General features: G+C 41.8%; 2 protein-coding genes across 15 annotated transcripts in view; both read right to left on the bottom strand.

The window, feature by feature from the left end:
• The window catches only part of JAKMIP2 (janus kinase and microtubule interacting protein 2), a 47,847-nt gene extending 37,699 nt beyond the window's left edge, over positions 1-10,148 (bottom strand). For 5 of the 14 annotated variants that reach the window (XM_080555242.1, XM_080555237.1, XM_080555238.1 and 2 more), the window contains exon 1: positions 9,994-10,137. Coding sequence is in view for 4 of the 14 variants with exons in the window: in XM_080555233.1 (XP_080411359.1) it covers positions 9,627-9,806 (180 nt within the window). In the remaining 10 variants the exon portion in view is untranslated. Of the gene's footprint in view, positions 1-1,125; positions 9,445-9,471; positions 9,822-9,993 lie in introns of those variants that run through there. The other 9 variants (XM_080555233.1, XM_080555240.1, XM_080555241.1 and 6 more) reach the window with 5 other exon arrangements.
• Positions 10,149-15,351: 5,203 nt separating this feature from the next.
• On the bottom strand, positions 15,352-26,094 carry CDC23 (cell division cycle 23). Its single transcript, XM_080554905.1, has 17 exons — positions 25,785-26,094; positions 25,642-25,714; positions 23,915-24,052; positions 23,583-23,625; positions 23,122-23,227; positions 22,904-23,036; positions 21,130-21,307; positions 20,939-21,036; positions 20,624-20,705; positions 19,894-20,047; positions 19,628-19,747; positions 18,663-18,738; positions 18,300-18,361; positions 17,328-17,406; positions 17,114-17,233; positions 15,714-16,263; positions 15,352-15,621 (listed from the first exon to the last, which is right to left on the bottom strand). Exons 1-16 carry the CDS (start codon positions 25,898-25,900, stop codon positions 16,093-16,095), a joined length of 1,749 nt encoding a protein of 582 aa, XP_080411031.1. The 5' UTR covers positions 25,901-26,094; the 3' UTR covers positions 15,352-15,621; positions 15,714-16,092.
• Positions 26,095-26,140: the final 46 nt, after the last annotated feature.

Below are 26,140 nucleotides of genomic sequence, written 5' to 3'. Positions count from 1 at the left end.
TTGAAGGTCCAAAACTGGCTCCTTTCTCTGTTTGGGCTTCTGCTGAATGAGACACATTGCACAAAATACCTTTCCAGTCTCACTGGAATAATAGCGCAAGCGCAGGAGAAACAGCGCACTCTTTGTGGGGGATGTCCAGCCAAGTATGAAGAGGCACGAGCGCACACCAATCAAACAGCCGTAGGCATATATGCTCCAGTTTGCACATATGACAAGCAAGCCTGTATTTATATCATGGAAACTGCTTCGGGCCTCATCAGGAAAAGAGCTGAGGCTATAATTCTCTTACAGTGTTTTAACAGTTCCCTGCTTTACTCTCCCCATTTGTAACAGGAATCTTAACCACTTTATCTTGTTTTACTGTAATAAAGATGAGAGGAATCTAGCCAGACCATTTTTGTCTTCTGAACCATGACTTTACTTTTTGCACGAATTACATACAAGACTAAGACATCTAAGACTACAGCAGTGAGCTCCATGTGAAACACAAGGAGTTCTTACTCAAAGATCAAAGAACACAGGTTTTTATGGCTATCTTTAGCAAACTGATACAAATGCAAGCATGATCAGTATTTTTTTTAGAAAAGCAATAACATGACAATTTCCACAGAATTTAGAAAATCAATTCAAATCCTTTAAAACATATTCTAAAGTATAACCCTTCCTTTCAGCAAAGCAAGGTGTCTCATGTGCCAAATTTGGTGTACTCCTGAGTAAGAGTGTTGGTCTGTTTGGGTCTGCACACAAAACCCTTAAGTCTCAACACAGGAATAACCTTGACTATGAGTGAACCAAAACACACGCTATGTCTCCTGAGGAACAAGTATATATACATCCCCTCAAAGTGGCAGAGACCAGAGTGCAGGCATCTGGCAAAGGCAAAACTGAAAGCAAGCATATGCTCATAATATCCTTTTGCACAGACAGAGAAATCATCTAATCCTGATGACTCTTTCATCATCTAGACTTTGAACACACAATAGAAATTACCTCCCTGTCCCCCCTCCCCCCTGACAAAAAATAAATAAATAAATAAAAACACTAAGAATGTCTACTCCTGCCTATTTTGTGCCCAAACACTCAGTGGAATTTGGGACTAAGTATCTTTAAAATATATAGACATACCCTGCACTCCTGGGTTTCCACTTTAACATCTCAAAGTTCAGAACTAGAAACCTTGAGCTCTGTTCCTTGTAGTAACTAAGACAGCAGCAGCAGATTAGTATCGCACCCTCTTGTTTAGCTTCTTCCGTTTTCCAGTCAGCATCTGATGCATCTGCAGCTGATGTCTCACCAATTATAATTCACAAGTTGGATGATCAAGTGACAAAGATGCATTGCTTTTGAGGACCTAATCCCATCTATTCATAATTCTAGAAAGCCTCTAAGGCTACTGGGCTTCCAAATAAATTGTGCTTAGCTATATAAAGTAGCTTTCACAAAGGAAGGATACTGACCATTAAATCGAAGGCACAGGCAATGCAAGATGTTAATCACAAGTGTTTACTATTAAGGAGTAATATCTTACAATCTGCCACAGGATGAGAAATTAGTACCAACACTTTAGAAGGATAAGAACCTGGCATACAAATGGTGCAGGGAATGGCAAGATTATTCTGTAATGTAACCATTAGGGTTTTGGTTCTACTAACTTTGGTTCTACTAACATATAGAACACTAACATTTGGTTGTTAACTGTATGAAATAAAATTCAGGACATTAGACAAACATCATAATCATCACTTTCATGTGACAGCATTATTATTATTCCCACTTGTGGGTGTTAGCAGAGAGAATGTTTGATGTTTGGGGCAAACATCGATACATCTCTTTGGAGATGGGCAAAGAACTGAAAGATGAAAACTGCAAAGAAGGGTTAGGGCAGACTCCTCAACAGTGTTGAAGCTTTGCAGGAACAATCAGTACTCTGATACTAGATTCCAGACAAGCTTTCCTGCATTATTGTCAGGATGCACATTATTTTGCATCTTCTAGTGGGATTTGAATAAATCCAAAATTAAGTCTTTGCTTTGTCTTATTTACCAATTTTCATCTATGCTTTACATTGGTTCAGAATAAAATTCAAGTGTGAATTATTGCATTCCATGCTGTGCATGTTATGTCACATAATGAAATAAATGATTAATGGAAACTGCGATTAAAAGCACGATCTGTATTATCTTAGTATGAAATCATAATACAGCATCCCAAGATCAAAGAAAAAACTTAGCTCAGACTTGCTACAAATATTTGCATGCCTTTATACAATTCTGTTCTATATTTTTTTATAGACAGAACATGACAAATTTCATGTGCTAGCAGCTTAAATGTGTTTTATTCTACCAAATGGTGATAAATAGCTCTTCAGAACAAATCCTAACCACTTTGGCTTTTGACTATACAGAAATCATAGTGTGATAGATAATTTTTTAATCAATACCACAATAATTTTCAGGAATATTGAAATGTCTTCAGAACTAAACTCAAAATATCTATCCCTCAGATTCAGGCTCCACACAAGGAATACAGGATGAATCTGGTGCTGCTAGGCTGCTAAAATTACCATTGGCTCTTGCTCTAAAACATGAACCAAAAATCCCTATCCAAGTTGCTGGCAGCACCATGGAAACATTCAAAAGGGGACAGAAGCATTATTGTTATCTGCAGCAAAGCTGAGGAGCTTTTTTTAAACATTTTAAATATTAAACCAATATTCTATTATTCTGTGGCTAAAATACCATCTCTTTTTTAAACAAGTGTTTTCTTAGAAGTTACCATGAAGCATACTACCAATAAATAAGTGAAATCCTTCCCTATCCTGAAAGGAAATAGAAATTTCCCAGACTCAACAGAGTGAAATATACATGGACACAGATAAGACACATGACTGAAGAATAACAGAATTGTCAAGAAAATTATGCACTCCATCAACTTGCCCAGCTCATTGCACAATGGGGTCTAAAAAAACATTTCAGTGTTTCTGCACTTTTTAGTGTTACTCTAGGCCCATTCTTGGTTTACTGAAAAGACATTTTGTACAGGTATTTTACACAAGTAGAATTGCACTCAAACACTGCCAGAGACAACACATGGAGCCTGAAAGAGAAACATTGCAAGTCACGGAATTTATAGCATGAGGCCGTCCTTCCTTTGATTTTGATTTCAATAAGCCAGCAAAACCATCTTTTATTTAATCAAAATGCATATAAACAAGAAAACAACAAACAGTGAGGGAAATGTTCATGTCCCATTTGTGTCTTGTAGAAACACTTCCTTTTTCTTTCCAAGGTCATAGCCCTCATTATCTATTGTCTTACAAGCATCAGAGGAGGATATTTTGTGTTCACTATTAAAAATTGTGAGATATTTAAGTAACTTTGCTATTAAAAGCACCAGATAACTTGTGAGAGTTTTTGCCATTTTTAGCTCAACTCTTGCTACAGCTGATGAAGATAGATTTAGATAAGATGTCAGACTGCATAAGAAAACTCAGTGTTCTGGCCTCCTGTGTTCACTTCTAACATTTAACAATGTGGATCTCTACGATGACTTTTTTTCTTTTCTGAATACCTTGCTTCTGACCAGATCACTACATTCTTGCAGCTCAATATAACTTCAAAATATGTATTTTCTACTTCCACTGTATCACTGTCAATGTCCTGCAGAACCTGATGTACACACTTCTCTAATTTCCCATGTCCTGTATCCCACTTAGCCTTTCATTACATTACCTGGGAAAATAATCTGAATGTTCCCATTACCATGGGTTATACTCCAAGCTATGCAAAACCTAAGCCAATTGGAATTAAAGCTTGTCTTCAGATCAGCTTTTCAGCAGAAATGTGAATATCTATGTGAACATCCTGTTAGCAATTTCCATTCATCTTTAACAGTCAAAATGCCTTTAAAAATAAAAAACCTCAGAAGAAATATTCACTAGAAACACTCAGATTATTCACTTACGAAAATATTGTTACCAGAGCTGGTCTTTTTCATTTCTGATTTGTTGTAAATCTTACTCTTCTATTGTATGTTGCAAGATAGGTTCCCTCAAGACCTCTACAGTCTATGAGCTTTTTAACAATGGCCCTTAATAGGCAGGTAACATTAGAAATCTTCTTTTCCATCAATGTCATTAATCAGCTGAGGTACAAGGAACTGTTATTTGCTGCCCTCCCAACAAAACAAATTAAAGAACACCATACCATGTTTCATCACGCGTACTGTAGTTCTATTCATAATGAGATGAACAGAACTCAACAAATATAAAATAAAATACAAGTCAGGAAAAAGCAAAACTTGCATTACATGTAGAATTACTCTTTACAGGTTATTAATCAGAAAATGCTCATGAAATTTACACGAAGATTTTTAGCTGAACTGTGCTGCTTTAAAAATGGAAGCATCAGCTAGTATTGGTCAGGGCATTCTCCACCTATGTAAGTAGGTGATGGGTGGGATTCTCAGCTGGCAAAAGTGTAAGCATGAAACAGCACCCATTAAACCCAGATGAGATACTGGGTCATACATGACATGACAAAGTAGAAAAAACAAAAAGGTCTCATTTATAAGACATTCAGGATACTGTCTTGAGCACCCAGATTTCCATTAAGGCTGCATCTGAAACCAGAAAAAAATATCTATGGCAATTTCATAGAGATTTTAATACGCATTAAGCTACTGTATAACATTTCAAATCAATTTCCAAGGACAATGCTTACATCTTCACTGACTTCACCTAACACAGGTTAACAGGCAGATCACTGACACTGACTGTATATTCCAAGAAAAGGCAACATGCAGGTCATTCTGTGACCTAAAACATACACAAAGCAGTACAAAAGGGATCTGCTAACACAGAACCTTGCAACCACAAGCCAAATACCGCTCAGTTAGTAATACTTAACACTGAATCTGCATGGATGCTTATTTGCTATTAGTTGTGACTCTAAAACACTTGGCACTCTCTCATCTTACAGGTTAATTCTTAAAAACATTGCCTATTTAATTAAAGTAACCATTCATTTAGTTATAAGCAACCAAATAGTAACTAACACAATTGTTCTCTCAGCTGTAGATTACTAAACGTTCTTCAAGTGCAAAAGTCCTCAAACATTCTTCATTTTTCTGAAAGAAATTATAACTGACTATAATTTCCAGTCAGGGGCAGAAAATGGAAAAGGGATGTTACTAAGTGTCATATAAAATTAGAGCAGATTCTCCTAGCTGATTCTCCAAAAATGACTGCATCTCATTTTTTTCCTCTCCAACACACATTGGCAGAAAATAGCAGCTCAGAGAACCTTGAATATTAAGTACAAATAAACACCAGGTAAAAAAAAGAATGACTTACCTAAGAATAACAGACCTTCAGAAACAAAAATAGCATTTGGGTTCATGAAAATATAATTAGAAAGTAATTGCATATTGTGTATTAATACAATTTTATTTTTATTTTTTTAATTCTTCACTGCAGTATTTGTACACCAATCCTACAACAAATACATGCAAAACAATACAGTATTGATTATAATTAATTTCTATCTATCACTTGCAACATTAGAAGTTCTAATGATTTTGCATGCGCTATAGAAATGAATAATGAAAAATATTTCTGCATCAATTTTAAAAGAAAATCAACTTAGTGAATTTCAGTAAACTAGTGCACATGGAGGAAAAAGAAGCCCAGAAGCTCTGACTCTACCATTTCTCCCAACTTCATTTGATCACTCATAACTGATTACTCTAAGCTACCTTGGGAATTCAGTGCAATTTTAAGTTGGACATTTGGATGGCTTTTATTTACAGCCCATGCAATGTAAGGCTTAACAATTCTTTCCCCCTAGCTGCTTAAAAAAAATTATAATAAACATTTTCAACAAAATACAACAAATAGTTTGACAAATGAAGTACAAGTGTCAAACAGTAACTCGAAGATAAAACCTCCCTGGTGCTGATAGGAGGAATTCATAATGTAAAAACGAGAGAAAACTTGCGCTTTAGCATCAGCAGTCATCAATTAACTTAAATCAGTCATTTTGTTATTTTTGATAAAATATATTTAATCTGAGATCATGTTAAAAATGATGATGCAAAGTATAACATTACAGAAGATCTGGCTTACCATAGCAGCTGTTCTATCTAAACCATTTCCTTAGGTACCTTCGATTGCTTTATTGTAAATCACAGGTATATTTTATCTAAAGTTAGAAATATAATATAATATGTGGTCTACCCAGTCTTCATTTGTATTCATTATTTGTCGGCATCTGTTAAACAGTTAACTGAGGGGTTTCTCATTATGCAGCCATATACTAAAATAGTTTCTGCATTTGCCTCTTTCTCATTTAACTATGCTATGTAGATTGTCACACCAATTAGTTCACTGTGCTTTTATTTTGACAATAGCTGATTCAGACTATTTAACATAGGAACAGGCTGTGATGTCCAAATACGATCTTCCAAATAAACAACACAGGCCCTAAAGTTTCCAGGATGTGTGACGGTTTCTCAGCGATCCGCCAGTGATCCGAATTCATGGCAAACAAATCATACAACAGGAATTTTAGTGATCTGAACTGAAAGCCTGCATTCGTGAAAGTGCTTGCATGTTATTATTTTTCCTTTAAAGTTCATTGGATATTTCAGAATCCAATCTGCAGGCTGTGATCAACACAGTTTTTCTGTTGTATACCAAGACGTTGCCAAATACACTCATTTCAACTTGACAGCATTCAGTGTGGCGAGACCATAGAGTTTTCTCATGACATGCTGATGAATATTCTGTTTAGAGCCCCACCTCCCGGAGCAAAGAAATTAGATCAGGGAAAGTTTTTTAGTCCTCATATTTTAAAGGAGAAATTCAAATAGACCTTAAAGATACAGAAACTAGAAGTACTACATAAATGACATTTTAATGCCGTCATGGATTCTGAATGTTGAAAGTTGATGACACAGTCACCCTAAAGCTTTGCACTGATGTAGATGACGACTAAAGAGAAGGCATCAGAGAATCCATCTCTGAGGATGGGAGGACAAGATTGTTGTAATCTGGTATAGACCAGATTTTCAAGTGGTACAGATATATATGAGAACTTTGAAAAAGCTACTTCCTGGGAATTAAAGTGAGCTATTAGTTTAGAAACACACATTGCGAACATGCCATTCCAAATTCAGCTAAAATAACTTTTTGACTTGAATTTAAGCATTTGTTTTGTAGTCCTGTAACCCACATATTGCATTGCCATGCACAAAGATAACACAGAAATTTGTCTGAACCCCAAAAATATGACAGACTCAAAAGTGACCCGAAATTCAGGTATCTAGTAAGGACTATTTGCTGTGTCACAATTTCACAAAGAAAACAGAAAGCACAAATGCTGACCACAATGCAAACTGACCATGACTCAGTAGTGAAAGACTAGTTGTAAACATGTTCAGTCCCATAGCTCAGTTAAAAAGGAAAAAAAAAAAGTTATAATTTACAACTACTTGGATGTCAACCACTTGAGCTACACTTGAGCTATATCTGAGAGTACAATCCAACACCATACTTTTTCTTTTACAGTTAGAAGACTATTTTTATATAGTTTTGAAACCACAGTAGCAATTGTCTCTTGAATGGATGAATAGAAATCAAAATTGAAAATGATTCATTTTGCCAGTTATGTTTCGTGGCATTTTTCTTGAATACCCTGATGTCACTCATCCTTTGTAATGACAGAGAAGTTATGCTGCATCTTTCCAGCAACATTAAAGTCTCGATAACAAATGGTCTAGCATATCCCACCATACATTTACAAATGACAACTGCCACTTGTCTCCCCTACACACAACCATGTTCTAGCTGTACCTTATGTTCAATTCCTAATAAGTAGCACAAAGTAGCTCTTATTCAAAAGTCTAGCTGGAAACAGCCAACGGAAGCAGAGGAATCATCAGAAACCACTGAAAGATGACAGGGACAAGGTTATCAGAAGGGAGGCTGAGACAGATCATTAGTATTTGCAATATCACACAGACTAAAGTTAAGCTCTGGGCAGACACTGTAAAAATACCTGGCTCAAATTCATCTCCAAGGTCAGGACCATGTTTCTCTACCTGAGGCACTAACAGATTTTCAGTCCAAGATCAGCAAGTCAGAAATGATGTAGCATCCATCAGAGGCAGCCTGCTCCTTCAGCTCTGCTGGTGACCAGGTAATCCCAGCAGTCCACTGCATTGACCCAGTGCTGGAAAGCAGCAAAGCCCAAGGGCAGAGCAACAGCTCCTGGCAGCCAACTCTACCAGGCAACTCCAATCAAAATCCCAACAGAAACTTTCCAGCCTTTCCTCCCCCAGGCTCCTTCTCAGGATTTTGTTCACTGTGTAAGTAAGGGTGGAACTGGCTGCAACCCCCTTAACTTCATCACATCTCTTTGGTCCATGGTGACTTTTGATTGCTACAAATCTACTTATAGAGCCCATACCTTGCTTCCTCTTCAACAATTAACAGCTAACCACTCTCAGACTTCACCAATACCATAACCATTCCCAGAAAACCTGTTAGAATCACCACAGATTTACCTCACTCAAGCACAAATTTAAATCTGGTCAAGTGCCAGCAAAGCTTGCATTTACAGCACAGAAGATCCAGATTTGAAATTCGTATTGTGGAGCAGCAGGCCAGATCAATAGAAACAAAACCTGAGACAGAGCAGAAGCAATAAACCTAACATCATTTCCTGAAATGGACAAAGACTCTGCTTACTAGACTGGGCATTATAAGTCTAGTAAGACTAGGCATAGTATATGCACAAGTGAAGAATTTGACCCAGCAAACGAGAGACATAGAGAATGAGATTGCAACATGTCACCTCAGTGTAATGCATAGGGCAGTATCAGAACGCAAAAGTTGTAACAATGCATCCCATTATATTTTTCCTTACAAAAGTTCAAATTAATCTTTTAAAACATATACCTCTCTATGTTTCTAGCCTATGAGATACTCAGCATCTTATATATATATACATATACATATTCACAGAAAAAAAAAATAGAAACAGACTACAAATGACTATTTAATGCCACAAAAAATCAGCCCAAATGCAAGACCTAGATTTGTCTTAAGTAGCCATAATGAAGTGAAGGACAGCATCCGGTAATTTAAGAATAAATTGCACATCAGCCCAAGTGGCATGTTTCATCAGTTAATGATTGGGAAAAAAAAGACGTGTTGCACATACAAAGAGATGCAGCTTCTGGTGTTTCTGTATGCAAAGGAGAATGTATTCATACACACATCCACAAATGCACCAACCCTGAGAGTCCAAAACATGTACAGGTGCATTTCTGAAAAGACTTGCTCAGAAAGAAACCTTGTGCAATACCGTTTATACAAACAAATGGAATAGGCAAAGATGCATTGCGAGTAAAAATAAACCAGGGGAGTGCCTTTACAGCCGCTCTCCGCTCAGCTGCGCTTATACCCACCCGCAGATGCCATCTCACTGAGGCCCAGCCCAGGCTCTGCTGGCTGTGACTCTCCGCACATCAAATTCAGCCCTTAGAAGATTCCCTCCACTGTAACCAGCAATCATGCCCGGCACGCCGCGGTTTGCAGTGAGGAAGGCAAGACAATGACCAACCTGGAACACAATGGTGCAGGACGGGAGGGCGGCTGCGGTGGATCTCGGCACAGCTGCCGGCGGCATCCTGCCACACCTCTCCCTCTGCCTCCTCTCCACCACCTCCATCTCTGCCTCTCCATCTCCATCTCTCCTCTGCATCATCTCCACCTGCCTCCTCCCCATCACCTCGGCCTCCATCTCACCGCCATCGCTCGCCCTCCCCCGCCGCGCCGCGCCGCGCCGCACCGCGCCGCCCCGGGCCGGCCCCGCTCCGCCGCCCTCGCCCCGGCCCCGCAGCCGGCCGAAGTCATTGCTCCGGCGCCGCGGGGAGCGGGCAGCCCCTGCGCGGGACCCGGCGCTCCTCCGGGAGGCCGCCGCCGCTCACCGTGCCGCGGCCCGGGGAGGATGCTGAGCGGCGAGGCGCGGGCGCGGCGCATCCATCTTCCCGCCGCCGCGGCGGCTCCAGCGCCCAGCCCCGGCCGCTGCCGGCCTCCTGCGCACCGACGCTGAGGGCGGGCGCCCGCCCCGCCGCCTCCCCGCGGCGGAGGCCTGCGCTGCCGGGCCGGGGTCTGCGGCAGGCACCGCCCCGCCGCCGCCGCAGCGCCGCGCGCCCGCCGCCATGGCAACGCCGCGGCAGAAGGGGCGCGGGGCCGCGGGCCCCGGCGAGCGCCGGCGGCGGGGCCGCGGGAGCGGCCCCGAGGGGAGGAAGCGGCGGAGGGGCGGGAAGGGGCTGCGGCGGCGCCCGTCGCGGCCGAGTGGCCCCGCGGCAGCAGCAGGCCGCGGGCCGGGGGCTCCCTCGCGGAGCGGGCCCCGCTGCCGGCTGCGCGGGCCGGGCGGAGCCGCGCGCAACCGGCCCGGCCGGGCGGCGCCGCGCAGCGGACTCGGCGGGGGCGGGCGGCCGCGCGGGCCGCTGCGCTCGGAGCTCCCCGCTGCTTGCTCCCGCGAAACGGCGCCGCGGGCTGGAAAGCCGCCCTCCGACGGGCAGCGGCGGTTTGCGTCGAACGGGCCCGCACCTCGGCGGGTAACACGTTCAAGCCCAGGCTGACAGAATGGGAACTGCTCGTATGCCCGAATAAGCTGCCAGCTCTCGTGCTTCTTTGTGTCGTCCAACCCTCGGAGAGGCAGTCACGAGAGCGATGGGCGCGGAGGCACATACTCCTCGGTTTCTTCAGATGCTTCCTCGTCTCCATCCTTTTGAATACTGACAGGGGTATCCCTGAAAGAGTTCGGTAGGCTACTGCTAATAAACACATCAAGAATTCCAATTGTTATCCTTTTGGCGCTTTACACAGAAGACAAACGTGGCTGCTAAGCCTGGTCAGATAAAGCATCAGCTTTTCTGCAAAAACAGGCTTTTCTTTTTGTGGGCCAACTGAAGACAAACACGCTTGGGTTGGTTTGTTTCTTTTTGCTAAGCACACCAAGACGCAGGAAACAAAAACGTTTGAAAACTAGAAGATGGCTTAGTTGGCTACTGGGTTTGCAGATTATCTCCACTCTGTGAAGCAGTTTCCTGGTGAATCAGTGACAAAATAAGAACGAAACTAGTGACAAAGACACCAAATTTTGAGTCATCCACCCTTAATACCAAATTCCATCAGAGCGCCTAATAACTGGTTGCCAATCCTTACTTTAAGTGCCAGTGTTTCAAACCTTTACCATGAAATCTTTCAGGAAGAAAAAAAGGAAAAAACAGCACTAGAAACCTTGAAACAAAGGTCTCAGAGTAAAGGGGCAGGCATTGTATGCCCAGCTGATGGCAGAGCAGTCTGTCCCAGCTTCAGCTTCCTCACTCTAAAGTGGTGGCATTTAATTTTCCTCAGATCAGTTTAACATATTCAGTGATTTTTTTCCTTTAATTCAGTGGGATCTGCAACATGATACTAAGGGCAAGAGCATTAGATACATATAGTTTAGCATTACACTTGCCAAATAACACAATAAGCTCCCCGGTTCAACCTCACATGAACTCTGTCCTTACACACCTGAACCTGAATCAAAAGGAAAATCCCTTGCCCCATGACAAACTCTAAGAGCTCTAAGTGGAAGATGCTATAAATGGGCTTTACAGAACTAGTGTTTTCATAAGAAATTCCCCAGGGGCAGTTAACACATTCAGTGACTGAAGAAAACTTCAATGCCCAAAAAAAAGCAAGGTCCCATTTAAAAAGTTTTAAAAGCTGCTGCCTGATTATGTCTAGCATAAATGTTCGATTTTTCCTAACTTTTTTACTGAATATATAGCTCTGGAAATGGCCTTTTTAAAGACTAGTACAGTGGCTGTACTAGATAAATGGAAGGTCTGAAGTACATGGAAAAGGGAAAACGCTACTACAAACACTATAAAGATGTATAAAGCGGCATGACTCCTCTGGGCCTGCAAGCACAGAGAGACTACAAAATTAGCCTCACAGGATCTGGCAAGCTCCATACAGTGTCCTATCGGCTCCCGTGGCAAACAGCAAAATAGCTTCAAAATATTCCCCTTCTGTCTGTGGGCTTCTTAGGAGGCAAGGCTGCAGCACTGCCCATTCTTGCTGCTCCACAGGCCTGAAATGGAGGTACAGGTGATATGGAAGTGACATCCAGGACTGTCACAGCCACTCTATCCCCTTTCTCTTGCTCTGGCTGGAGGTCACAGCCTTCTGTCTAGTGTAATGTGCTCCTAAGAAATACCAGTGGACCAAGGCAAGCCACGACTATGGCTCTAAACTTCTCCAAGGCAGGAAAGGCAGCCTGGTCTGATGAGCCCAGGTCCTACCATCATTTTACAGGGTTGTTCGTGCTTTACATCCTAACACTTGAAGCTGAACACCAAGGCACAAAATGGCTTGTTTTACAGGGTGATCCCCCAAACGAGGATAGATTGAAGAGATGTAGTTATACCTACTAATAGTATTGCTGATTTCAGTAACAACCTTTCAAGCATGTTAAGCACAGAAGTACTTGAGGAGAGATGAATAGTTAAGTACTATGACTGAACAAGGACAAAAACAATGTAGAAGAAAGATTGTGTACGTCAGTACTGCAGAACACATACCTATTTAGAAACCAGTTTATTTCCAAAATGTAATCCTATGACGCATGACTTTAAGTTGTAGATGTGACTGATGTTAAAACCAGTATCTCCTTTAGAGATCTATGAATATAGTAACAAAATAAAACGCAAAGATTTCCATGCAAATGCTCACAAAGTATCAAGAAACAAACATTAATAGCTCTACATAATCACAATCATTCCTCAAAAGCATGTAGAGTTTGAAAGTTGCTCTTCAATGCCTCCTGTATTATAATACTTTCCTAGGTAATAATTATTGATGATAAATATAAAGCTTATTTGTTTTACCAGAAGGGAAAGACAGAACTAGTACATTTGTTCTGCTGTATGAGTTGTGTAACGTATATTAAACTTGCTGTTTAGGTGGCACAAGAACTGATCATTAACTGTTGCTAGAAACTACTGATTTTTTTTGTCACTGATGTTTGCAACATGGGACACTTTTATGCTATGTATTATAATAGAAAACTAGTAGACTGGCTTGTGATTCTAAACATACTGATAGGCCATATTCCAAAACAAGGAAGTCCCATTGAATTTTCAGTCTTAAGACAGTAACCTATACCTATGTGTAGTTTTTGCCTTATTTTTAACAAATCACTCTGACCTTGCGCAACTAATGTCATTATCACCAAGGATTTTCATATTTCCAGAACTGGCATAGCATAGCAGACATATCAATCAGCACATTTTCACCAAACACAAGTTTCTGAACTTGGCTATAAGTGCCATTATCTCTGTTAGGGATAAGGGAGACAAAATGATGAGCTCAGTTCTTCCTGGGCTGTTGAGTATCCTCACAACCAAACTTAGACATTAATTCCTCAACTCTACAGCACCTTTTATAAGTAAGTATTTAAAATACATGGATCTGGAAGAAATATCCTCCACATCAAGAGAAACCAAGATTACCGACCTTCCTGGTGTTGAAAGCCTTCTAGAAACTCAGCAGGCATCGTATCAGCTCAGTGCAATCCTAGTATTTAGACCTGGTGTCTGCAAGTTAATCCTTATAGACAGACTCCCACAGTGACAACCAGACAGCGAATTTAATGCAGGACCTTTGTAAGCACCAGAGATTGGAGAATCCTCGTTAAAAGACAGTCAGTTGAAACTTGGGAATATTTCCTTGTAAGGAAATCTTCAAACAATTACAAAATGCAATGGAAGATTGCACTGTTGGATAGCCCTGAGGAAACTGGAGCTTGTTTAGCAAGGAAAAAGAACATTTGCAGGTTATTCATAACATATATTCATAGTCAAAAATGTACGCAAGTCTCAAGTACTTTTAAAAATACCTCCAAGTTGAATGAAGTTTACAAGGTGAAACTGAATAGAACTGAAAGATTCAGCTGAAGTTGTTCAAGGCCATAAGTCAAACTGATACCCTGAACTGTTGCTTGTTCTTCACTTCTCAAAGCAAAATGACATTCCTGCCATGCTTAGGTGAAACACACTGTTTTTGAAGGGTACTAACTGTCAATGAGCAAGACAATTCAAGTCAAAGTCAGCAGGGTTATTAACTTCTATCCTTCATTACATTAGTGAAAGTGTGAACAAACCACATACATGTGTAAGGATATCTGGTTAACAGCTATCGAGTGTAAAAGACAGGACAATAAACATGAAAGGCAGCAAATGAAGCGCACATATTTAAAAGCCTACTGACAGATAACCATGGCTAGCACTCTAAGACACAGGTTGATTGGCCATTAAAGGAACCACCAAAGCATAACTCTGAAGAGATTCAGCTGGGAGCTTTGTAACCAGTAAGACTGTGGTCAGTTATCAGGAAGGGTCTCACAGGCAAGAGCAAATTTATGTTAAGATGTCTGAAGAGGATTGCAGGACCACATAAAATGTATCATAGAATGTCTAGGGGAACAAACACAGATCTAGTGAGGGGGTGAAGATGGGCTAGAAAGCAACAAGTATGGGAAAATGGAAGGGAGTAACTGTGTTGGGAATGGGGAGAAAAAGCTAACAACTGCAAGCAAGCAGGCTGCTGATCAGTAAGCTTTGTCTAACTGAGCCTTGCATCCCTTCACCACGGTGTTCTACACTTATTAAACCCTATGGCAGCCTGTCTTCTACACTGGATGCATTTGTGTGCATACGTGTGCAATAATTTCAATAGCAATCTCAAGTGGGACTAGCTGGCAAGTTGGAGAAAAACAAAATCTGTAGAGATCCTAGTTCCAGGGTTGAGATGGAACAAAAACTTAAAGGTCTAGATATGGATACTGAAGACACCTAAGGTCTTGGCGGGAGACTGAAGAGAAAACAGAAATGTGCATGAGACACTGAAAGCAAATATGTATGTTCCACTAGCAAATTGATAAACCAGCAAGTAGGAAGAGGATCGGGCCATTTCTATGGCTTGTGTCTTAAGCAAGTGCATCTCTAAAGGCGCTATCCTCTGGTTGGTGTTAAACCATTAATTTATGGTCATATCTGTACTACATGGGCATATGCATACATCTTTGAAAATCACTCAGCCTTACCATTGGCTGGATGCATGAAGAGGAACAAGCAGTACCCTGGCATTCAGCAGACTTGGAAGAAAGGAACCCCCCGCATCACATCATCCACTACATTTGGCAATCCTAAAATTATGGTTCATCCAATTTAATTTGCTACAGTACCCATGAAAGCTACATCACAAAAAAAGCCCAACAACAGTAGCTGAATCATTTGTTTTTTTAATTGTGCTATCCTACTGGCTGTCTTTCTTTTCAAAGTCAAAATATCTGTCAAAATCACAGATAGAACAAACAGCTGTCACTTGTGGCTACTTGAGATTCCTGACACTTTTCAGTCCTTCAACATAGAAATGCCAACAATATCTAAGTGCCTCATAACACTTTAGTGGAACTTCTGTGCAGTTTGAGACAGGCAAAAGTTCTTAAGCAGCCAGGCAGGTAACAGTTTCTGATGTATGCAGCAACAATACCACTAAGAGATCATCCAAATCAGTTTGAGACAGGCAAAAGTTCTTAAGCAGCCAGGCAGGTAACAGTTTCTGATGTATGCAGCAACAATACCACTAAGAGATCATCCAAATAAGTTCAGTAAAGACCAGAGTTAACAGGGCGCAGTCAAACTTCTAATATATTTTAACTCAAGCAGACAATTTCTTCCCAGTCTCTCAGTTAGTAGTCCAGTATATTAGAACACATCTGCCCACTGACTGGAATGACTTTGTGAGAAGTACAGCAGATGCTCACATCTCAGCATAGGCACTTTCATGTAGGCTGCACCTTTGCCTGCTTGGACACATCTTTCTTCAGCTGTGGACTCTGGTAACTCCTAACCCTTCACGTGAAGGCAACGTTGAATGTAAAAATTTCACTGGAAAGAACTAAGTGGTTGCAAGCCCCATCTGCAACATCACATTCAATGCAAAGTTAGAGGTATCAGCATTGTTCAAGGTGTAACAGAAGACAGATTGAGTGGGGAGACACGACGTGTGGGAGTGCTGTTAGCTGACAATGATGCAGGGAGGAAAAAAGGAGAAGCAATTTCTGTGGATGAGGTCTCTCCTTGGTTGCGAAGCTGTAAGATTTGCCGCAGAAGGGCCTTTCCTTCTTCTCTAGTCTGGAAGATAATTTGTGAAAAACAAAACAACGCATCTATGTATGGATTGTTTCTGGGTCGAACTCAGTATGTAAGCAACCTAAGTTATACTAATTTATCGCTCTGTAAGACTGTCACTCTGAAAAATACAAAAAAAAACGTCCTCGGTTCTTTTTTCTGCTACTTATCAAGAACTTTAGTGTGCTACTTTTTTTTTTTTTTTAAATAATCCTTCCTCTTTTTACTCACCTGATTTGCATGTTACTTGTGACAGTGGTACCATCAACCACTGCTACTGTCTACATAGTCCATCAAAAAGTAAAAAGGAGAAGAAACAAATAAGCTGAATTCAGGTTCTTCTGCGTTCCAGACAGCTTTATTAAAGATAGGACACACACCCTGTCTTGTGGCTGTTGGCTACCACTAGTCTGAAATAAAAATCCAAAATTGCCCCCTTACAAGCTACAGAAAACCTCAGAATATGGAGTAACATATAGAACTCTAGTGCTGTTGTAACCTCTGCACTGCCTACACATACAAGATGAAAAAACAAGAAGTAACATTTAACCACCTCACCACCATCAAGATTTTCAGCAGTCTTAAGACTGCAGTCTCAAATTCTTATACTTAGTCAACACCAAACCAATGATACCTAATTCAAGTTTACTATCTACACTATATTCCCTGACTTTAGTTAATCACAAGCAGCAGTAGTAATCAGGTATACAAAAACATTCAGAATGAGACTGTTCACCTGCATGACAGACAGTCCTCATTCCTTCAATAAAAGATTTGTCTACTCATACCTACGAGTATAGCCAAGATTAACGTCAGAGATCCCCAAGACACCAGGGATTGTGCAACTACTCACATCATTGAATGCACAGCATTTCTGAGCACAAGCTGAGGCTTCATCCCAGAGCTTACACTTGAAGTAGTATTGGGCAAGGTAACGGAAGGCAGTGCTGACCTCCAGGTGCTCCACTATCTCCTACAGAAAGGGGGGAAAAACCATCTTTGAGTATCTTCCAAGGTAGCTCTACATCATGTTTACATTTCCTTTTGTTCCCAAGATATCATCTTACCCCACAGGAATAGATGTCCTGGATGTATTTGATATAGCACTGAGCAGCCTGTTCAGATTCATTCAGCTGTTCATGCAGTCTAGAAAAGGAGAAGAAATGGGCCACTGGAACAACACTGCATTGCCAAAGACCTTCTTGGTCAATGAGAATGTATCCACTAAGCCTGACCAGAACTAGAGCTAGGTCTTTTCCTTAAGAATTTGCAAGACATGCATCATGTACTGTCCCTCATTGAAAGAAGCGATCTAGCCTGAGAACAGTCACATTATCAGGAAGGAAACCAGTCAGGTAACAACTGCTAGAAGCACTGCGGATACATCCAAAGCAGGAACTTTTGTCTATTCTGTTATATTTTAAAGCTTAGAATAAGATAGGAAAAGTCTTTTATAACTGGCTATTTCTGCCAGTGTTCCTTCTTCCCCCCTATATCCCCAAAATCTTTGTACAGCAGTTTCACTTTTCACCTGCCTGTTTCTTTCCCCTTCACTTTTTTCCTTTTAATACCACTTTTTCCCCTACCAAAAATTGATGCTAACAGCAGTGTTCACATTTATTTCACATTAGACCCTTCTCTAATGTCACATCCATATATTAGGAAAAAAAATGGAGTAACAATCAATCTACAATTTTGTATAGCATCTAGCACCACAAATTGCTTGGATTGTTTTAAGTTTCACTGTAAGACATACAACTACTGGTACTAAAATCACCCCAGGATTTGGAAATCCCTTGCAACCCCTATTATCCCATGATTTCCTCTGTAGCTGTTCTGAGGGAAAATTAAAGTTAAAGCTGAACTTTAACAGAGAGTATGCAGTTGCTGCAAACCTTCTAAAGATTATGCAGCTCCAAAAGCAATAGTACCTAACGGCAATTCCGCCTGTTTCCCAATTAGTATTTTATCACTAGATATCAAAGTGCTTTAGTTGCATTTAACAACATGTTGACAGTTCAGTACTAACACATACTCACTTTGCTAGTTTCACCAATGCCATTTTCTCCACATCTCCCACAGCATAAGCTCTCCAATAGCACTGTCAAAGAAGAGTCAGTCAAGCACACAAGAAAAATGACTCAGGCAAGCAAGTTAGGAACAGAAAACTGCATGGCTTTAAAGCAAAAGGACACACATCAGATGTACGTATCTCTTTAACAGCTATTCTAGTTACATCACAGCAGAACTTTGCCTGTTTTAAACTGCAACAGAAAGGGTTTCAATAACCTAACATGCTGCATGCATTTCTGGTAGCTCTAGCCACACAATTTTATTCCAACTCCACCTAGTGTCCTGGGGGACATCCTAATGTCTTACTCCACATGCCAGTCATCACTTACCTTTTTAGCTTCCACTAACTGATTAAGTTTCTCATAGCATTCTCCTAGAGCAACCAGCATACGGGAATCATTAGGTCTGTAAAAAAAAAAAAAAAAAAAAAAGCAATTCCTAAATGTAGTTTAATGGACAGTCAGCTGATTTCTCAGGGGGCTGGGGGGGGAACCTATAACTCCCAGTGTCCTTCATCTTCTCTTACATAAAATTTCATTTACATTCCTCAGGCACTGGAATAGTGAAGTAGTCTTGGCACCAAACCTGCCAGCATTCAAGAGGTGTTTGGACAACATTCTCAGATATATGTTTTGATTTTGGGTTGGTCCTGTGAGGAGCCAGGAGTTGGACTTGGTGAACCTTGTGGGTGCCTTCCAACTTGGGATATTCTATGATTGCACCTCAAGTACTTTGTTCAGTTTTGAGCCCCTACAAGAAAGACATTTCAGCCCTGGAGCATGTCCAGAGAAAGGCTACGAAGCTGGTGAAGGGTCTGGAACACAAGTCCTATTGTGTTCCAGACCCTGGAACACAAATGCCGAGGGAACTGGGCTTGTTTAGCCTGGAGAAGAGGAGGTTCAGGGGAGACCTTATTGCTCTCTACAACTACCTGAAAGGAAGTTGTGGGGAGCTGGGGGTTGGCCCCTTCTTGCAGACAACTAGCGACAGGACAAGAGGGAATGGCCTCAAGTTTCGCCAGATGATGGAATGATTGAACCAGATGACCTTGGAGGTCTTTACCAACTTTAATGATTCTATGATTCCTGACCAGCATTCCTCAGGATATAAGTGACAAAGCCGCTAACAGCTAATGAATTCAACTAGAAGAATTTGTAATAGAGAGACTGCACAAATCACATGGCATTGATGCTCTTCCCCCTTCCCCAATTCAGTTCCTGTGTGCAAATTTCTCAGCTAGTAGCCACCAGGTCTGGGTGAACATCAATAGACATGGCTACGTTTTCAACTCTACCTGAGCTGGTGGGCCCGTCGGTAATAATAGAGACAGTAAAATGGCATTTTGAGGATTTCGTAGGTTTGCCCCAAGCCATACCAGGCTCTGTAATCCCTTTTATTCACCTCTATGGCATGTCTGTCAAAGAAAAGGAGACAAACCAGTCAGAAAGCAGTTTTAATCAGAAACAAGACAGAGTTAAGCAAAAGACAACCAAAAAAAAGATCTAATCCAACTCAAATGTATGCAAACTCAAACACTGTTTTGTATGGCACGAGTGATACCTGTAAGCCTGGATAGCTGCAGATGTGTTCTTCATTTCCATGTATTCATGTCCCATAAGTGTCCAGGCTCCCAGATAACGAGGATTCAGTTTCAAGGCCCTCTGGAAATAGAGTGCTGCTTTTTCATGCTGGCTACGTAAGCTATAATAATTTCCTAAAGCAAAAAGTCACAATATTTAAATACATAGAAAAAAAAAACAGCAGAGAAGTAAAAAAAAAAATAGATGGAAGAAGTATTATCTACTACCTCCTAACTTAGATTCTAAGAAGAGACATATTAAAGGCAGATCTGACTCAAACCTCAAGAGACCTAATAGCAGTCTGTTCTCCAGTGTTCTGATCAAATGCTTCTCTGGTTGTACCAATCAGTTAAGATCTCATCTCTCTGTGTTGAAATTTATGTCATGATCTAATAAGCAGATTTCCTAGACCTGACACACAATTGTTTCTGTTGTAGTTTCGGGACTATAAATAAAGGCATTATCAGCTACATGGGCCTTCATGTTTTCTTCAACTACTTTTTGCACTGATAGTATTACAGCAGTTCTTTCAGAGAGAAATGAGACAAAGGGGTACCCTCATTTTGTACACTTTTTAGGCTGCCTGAAATCACATTTACCAAATGTTTCTGATGGCCCTGCTGGTTGATCATTTTCACAAGCGTTACTAAGATTTTCTCCTACAGCCTGCAGACAGCATAGTAAGAACATGTAAAAGGACTGGCTCTCACCAATTACACAGCAGGTCTCAACACGATACTTGTCTATCTCACAGAGATTGTGAGCCAGGTAGCTCAACTCAGGCTTCATGCTCTAGTGAAACAAAGTGAACGTGATGAGGAAAGGATCATGTTACAGATTCAGACAACGAAAATCTAAGCAGTTGACAATGCACAGATCATATTATTTCAAGGAGTTGTGGAGCAGAAAACAGAAGCTGAGCACTTATATTCAGAGAAGCTAGGTAACAGCAGCTGCTTCGCCAGTGTTTAACTTACCTCTGATAAAAAGCATCATGATGGACATGGAATAGAAAGGGTGCTTACCCTGACATACAGCAAGTTGGAGAAAGTGTCCATGTTTTCTATCCTGTAAGGATCTTGTTTCCTTAGCTCATTAAAGATGGATAAAGCTTTGTCAATATCTGAAGAAAGAACAGCAGATGTGAGAACAAGAACTACAAATGCCATGCTTGTGTTAAGAGGCTCATTCCTATACGTTATTAAATACCACTGACCTCGTATATTGTGGTAGGCAACTGCAATCTGAGAAATGATGTAGGTGCTTTTGGAAAATCCTGCATCAATGAGACTCTGATACTTCTGCAGAGCCTCCTCTATCAGCTGCAGCTCTGTATAAATGTGTGCAAGAAAGAATTCTTTCATCCATGTATCTGGCAGGGACAGGAACTTCAACTAGCAAGAATCAAAGAAGAGGAGGAAGAGATGATAATCAGTAGTATTCTAAGAGCCACCTGTGGCAAAGAATCCATTATCTTCCCTCCCATGATTTAGTAGACAGTCTTGAGGTAGGAGACTTTCCTGTAATCGTGCTTTCTTAGGCCATAACACCAGCTATGAAAGAGCAGTATTAGGACCAAAAATTAATATCAGCTTCTTCCACAGGAAAGGCTAAATAATGCCTATAAATTAAGAATATTAGAACAAGAAAGGAGTATTAAGACATCCATTCTAAAAGGCAGTAAAATATGGACCATGTAATTCCATTTAGTCACTCCCAATCTATTTCTATGATGATTGAAATCAAAACTGAAGCCTTTGCATTTGGCCAATCAGTGAAGAAATGACTGTCTTCAAATCCGGCTTCTGCTTTGGTTACTGGCTTTATTTCTACTTTAAATTCAAGAGTCCTTCAAAAGACTGAATTTTCTTCCCATGTTTGAGCATCAATATTAAATTGGTTTTTTTTATATGAGCTAAATGAACAGAACTGTAAATAATCTCACCAAAAATGTATTTCCTGTTCTTCAAAGATCAGTAAGACTCTCTTCTGTGCCACCTCTACTTTTTAAAATACGCTATCAGCCAGAATTGACTGAAGAGTTACAGGAGTGGTCTCATAAATCCCATGCATAAAGACAAAATAATCAAAGTTCAGTTCTTTGATACAGTTCATCTCATACATGTGACTCGATATTCAACGAAGGGAATACCTTTTAGTTGAATCAGATTGGCACTTCAGAAGCAAATCTCTCCCCCAATACACCCCCATAAGCACGCTTTATTTCACATCATGAAGCTCTATCAGAGTATGCAATCCAGATTCTCTTAGGATAAAGCTAAACTCAAGAGATACACTCCCATTACTAATAGATGTCTAAGCCACAAAAACAGACCACAGCATGTTCAAAGTAATCTCTCCAAATCATATACAGTGCAAACAATGGGTCTTCTAAGTCAACTATTTCCAATTACAGATTCAAGCCTACTATACTTTACTTGGTGATAATGACGGAACAGACTTATTAAAGGCTTACTTGCATGAATGACTGCTTACCAAATCATTTGTATCATTGCAAATAATTTGCACAGTAGGATGTGACAGGAAAAGCACAAACTTTCAGTCATTTGAAAACACTGCAAGCAGTGATTCTACATATAATACAAAGTCACCAAAAGTGCTCAGTAACTGCAGTACTAGATCCAGACAAAGAAAGTACCTTAGGAGGATCTCCTTTGTGACACAAAGCAATAACCCAGTGGACAACTATTTCAGAATGTGTGAATCAGCCATTTCTTACACCACCTTGTGGGTGAATGTGAAGGAATTAATCCTGCCTGTATAAAGGTTCTCAGGCAACGGCATAGCAAGCAATTGAAGAAAAAGAGACTTTAACAATATAATTTATGATCTTGGGTTGCCTTCTTGGACAGAGTCTCACAGAATAAAGCAGTGGGCAACACCAATCTTCCGGCAACTGAATCACTGGTTACTAAATCAGGTTACAGTCCAGAAATTGTTACCATAACTTGTTATTTCCCAACTTTTACCATCTCTTTATCTGTAATCAAGTTGCAAAGTTCCAGCCAGGCTCCCCAGTGCAAAGGTAAGACATGAGCAGCTTCAACGAACACATCTATTGCTTCTTTAACCAGGTCCAGCTTCCGCAGCACAACACCATACCTGTGAATCAAGTTAATCAGTCATAAAACCATGCAGATCCACATAAATGTACACAAACACATTAGAAATACTTGTAGACACTTACAGGTAAAGGCCAAACCCATCCAGCTCCCGTGCTTTGTGCTTCTTGCTGAGCTCAACTCTCAGTTCTCGTAGAGCTTCATTTTTCACCTGTCCTTTTTCCAGTGGTCCTGCACGAAGAGCAAGTCAAACAGCAAGCTTTCGTTCAAGTCTTTCCACATTAACTATGAACTCTAGAGTATATTCAGAATCATCACTGACATGACCAGAACACTTCCCAGCATGTCAATTTTTTGTTTTAAAAATAAAATCACTTAGTCCAATGATCCGCTTTAACAGAAGAACTAAAAGATGAAAATTTTTAACCTGTCTTAAGCCAACAAAGAGAATGAAAGCAAATTATGTTACAGCCCACTATTATCCAAAAATCAAGGGAAAAGCTATGAAACCAAAATGATTTAAATGAAGATGCATTATTGCAAGCTTCGTTAAATTAACTTGCATTTCTTGACACCAGAGCCTTACCCAAACTATCCACTGTCTCATCATCCTTCTTCTTTTCTCCTGACTGTGGAAAACAGAGGAAAACCAAGATTATTTTACAACAGCATATTCCTTATGTTTGCTGCAGTTCTGGCAGCAGCACGTGAATTGAATTTTCACGAACATCACAGACAGTTCCAATAAGAACCCTCCCCATTCTCCTCTTCCCCATCCCCACTATATATATACATTTGGATTTTTAGGTGGACATATGAAACAGTATAGACAAAGAAATAAGGTTTGCCACATTCCACATGGGGGAAGGAAAGGAAGCAGAGTTCAGTGCTTAAAGGCAATTTTTCTTTCTGTCTTACCAGGTATCTAGAGTACATATACAAGAAGTAAGCTTTCTGACTCTTGCAGCCCCGAAGAAAATATGCAGCCCTATCATACTCCTTTAGATCAAAGTAGGACTTGGCTAACGTATAGGCATCCAGATCACGAGCATCCTCCTGCAGGAACACAGAAGAGTTCAAGACCTTAGAAGCTCTGCCATGCTTTATGAAAATCACCTAGTTACAAATGTATAATTGAAACTGCCCTGAAAGCTGAACAAAAACACAGCACAAAACAAAAAACTCTATAGTTTTGTTCACTCCCAAAAGATGAGTTAAGTACCATCAAAAAAGCCTCTCCATTCCCTCATATGACTGGATTCCTAGTTCTGACATAATGAATACAGACTGGTTAGAAACATTTAAAGTAAACAGAGAGATTCCAGGAAATACACAGTGGCAAGTTGACAGACATCAAGAACTTGCTGTTCAACAAGAACATGGAACCTATGCCTTGAACAACTTCTTGGCAGAAAAGGACCTGGAGGTTCTGGTACACACCAAGATGTACATGAGCCGGCAATGTGCCCTTGCCACAAAGAAGGCTAACAGTGTCCTGGGCTGCATTAGGCAAAGTATTGCCAGCAGGTCGAGGGAGGCAATCCTTCCCTTCTGCTCAGCACTGGTGAGGCTACACCTGGAGAACCGTGTTTGGTTCCAGGCTCCTTAATGCAGGAGAGACATAGACACACTGGAGAGAGTTCAATGAAGGGACCATGAACATGAAGTGACCAGAACATCTCTAACATGAGGAAAAACTGACAGAGCTGGGACTGTTCAGCCTGGAGGAGAGAAGGCTCAGGGGGATCTCATCAATGTACCTGAAGGGAGGGTGCAAAGAAGGATGAGCCAGGCCCTTCTCAGTGCTGCCCAGTGACAGGACAGGAAGCAACGGGCACAAACTGAAACACAGAAGGCTCTGTCTGAACAACAGGAAGCTCTTCTGTACTGTGTGGGCGATAGAGCACTGGCACAGTTTGCCCAGAGAAGCTGCATTGTCTCCTTCCTTGGAGATACTAAAAAATGCTTCAGCGTGGTCCTGGACAACCTGCTTCAAGTGGCCTTGCTGGAACGGGGTGGTGTGGGACCAGATGGACCCAGTGGTCACTTCCAACCTAAAACATCCTGTGAAATGCATTTATGACATGTTACACTGCAGTGATTTAGCCAAGCAGGATTACACCTACGAGTTCTACGGTACCACTGTGGACGCAGGGATGAGATACAACTTATTTCTCCTGTGCCCTAAGAAGGACAAGTTTACTGGCATAAAATAATTTGGATTGCAATAACTCAGTGAAGGTGAAGAAGTCAAAATTAAGGGGCATGATTTCAAGTTTTGCGTACAGAATCTCTCATTTAGGACAGGGCAAAATGGGAAAAGAATGCGTTCACCTGCAAGGCCTACTCGGGCTTGCCCACCCCACTTCAAAAAAAGGGAAGGCAGAAGGGACCTGTACAGCACCGTACAAGGATCGGCGCTCAGAACTACCTCGTGCACAATAGTTTAAAAGATAAACAAATCGCTATCGCATTTTTCCTTAACGGCTTTAGACGGGGCTAAAGACAAGCTCGCGGCTCCTGCCGCGGGAAGGGCTGCAGCGACCGCTCCCGCGCCGACGGACTCGGACGGGCCCGGGGCCGCCCCGCGCGCTGACGCTCGCTGCGGGAGCCGCAGCCCGGCCAGGCCTCCCGCCCCCCCGTACCTCCGAGAGCGCAGGCGGCGGCGGCAGCTCGCTCAGCGGCAGCGGCTCCAGGGCGAAGGCCAGCTCGGAGGCCCTGCGTGGAGACAGCCGTTAGCGCGCAGACAGCCGCTAGCGCGGGGCCCGCCCGCCCGCCCGGCGCTCACCACTTGCCGCTGTGCTGCAGGCCGCGCTCGCGGCTGCGCTCCGCCACGCTCAGCAGCTGCTTCTTGATCTCCCGCAGGTCCGAGAAGTCGGCGCCGCACAGCCCCGCCGCCGCCATCCCGCCGCCGCGCGTCCCCGCCAATCGCAGCCCCGCGCACCCCGCGCGCCTCCGCGCTGTAGACGCAGCTTTGTCACCGGACGAGCTCGAGGAGCCTCGCTCCCAACCCAAGGCGGCTCGCCGAGGCCTCGGCGTCTGACTGGGCAGCTCCCAACGGCGCAGCGCCCCGCCCCGCCCCGCCCCGCCCGCGGGCGCCGCCCTGCGGCCTGGCGGCGCTGTGCCGCGCTGCGCCCCCCGCCG

Source organism: Anser brachyrhynchus (genome assembly GCF_964034855.1).
Source record: "Anser brachyrhynchus genome assembly, chromosome: 14".
Lineage (NCBI taxonomy): Eukaryota > Metazoa > Chordata > Aves > Anseriformes > Anatidae > Anser > Anser brachyrhynchus.
The sequence above is the reverse complement of the archived record's forward strand: the minus strand, read 5'-3'. Positions and strand labels throughout refer to the sequence as shown.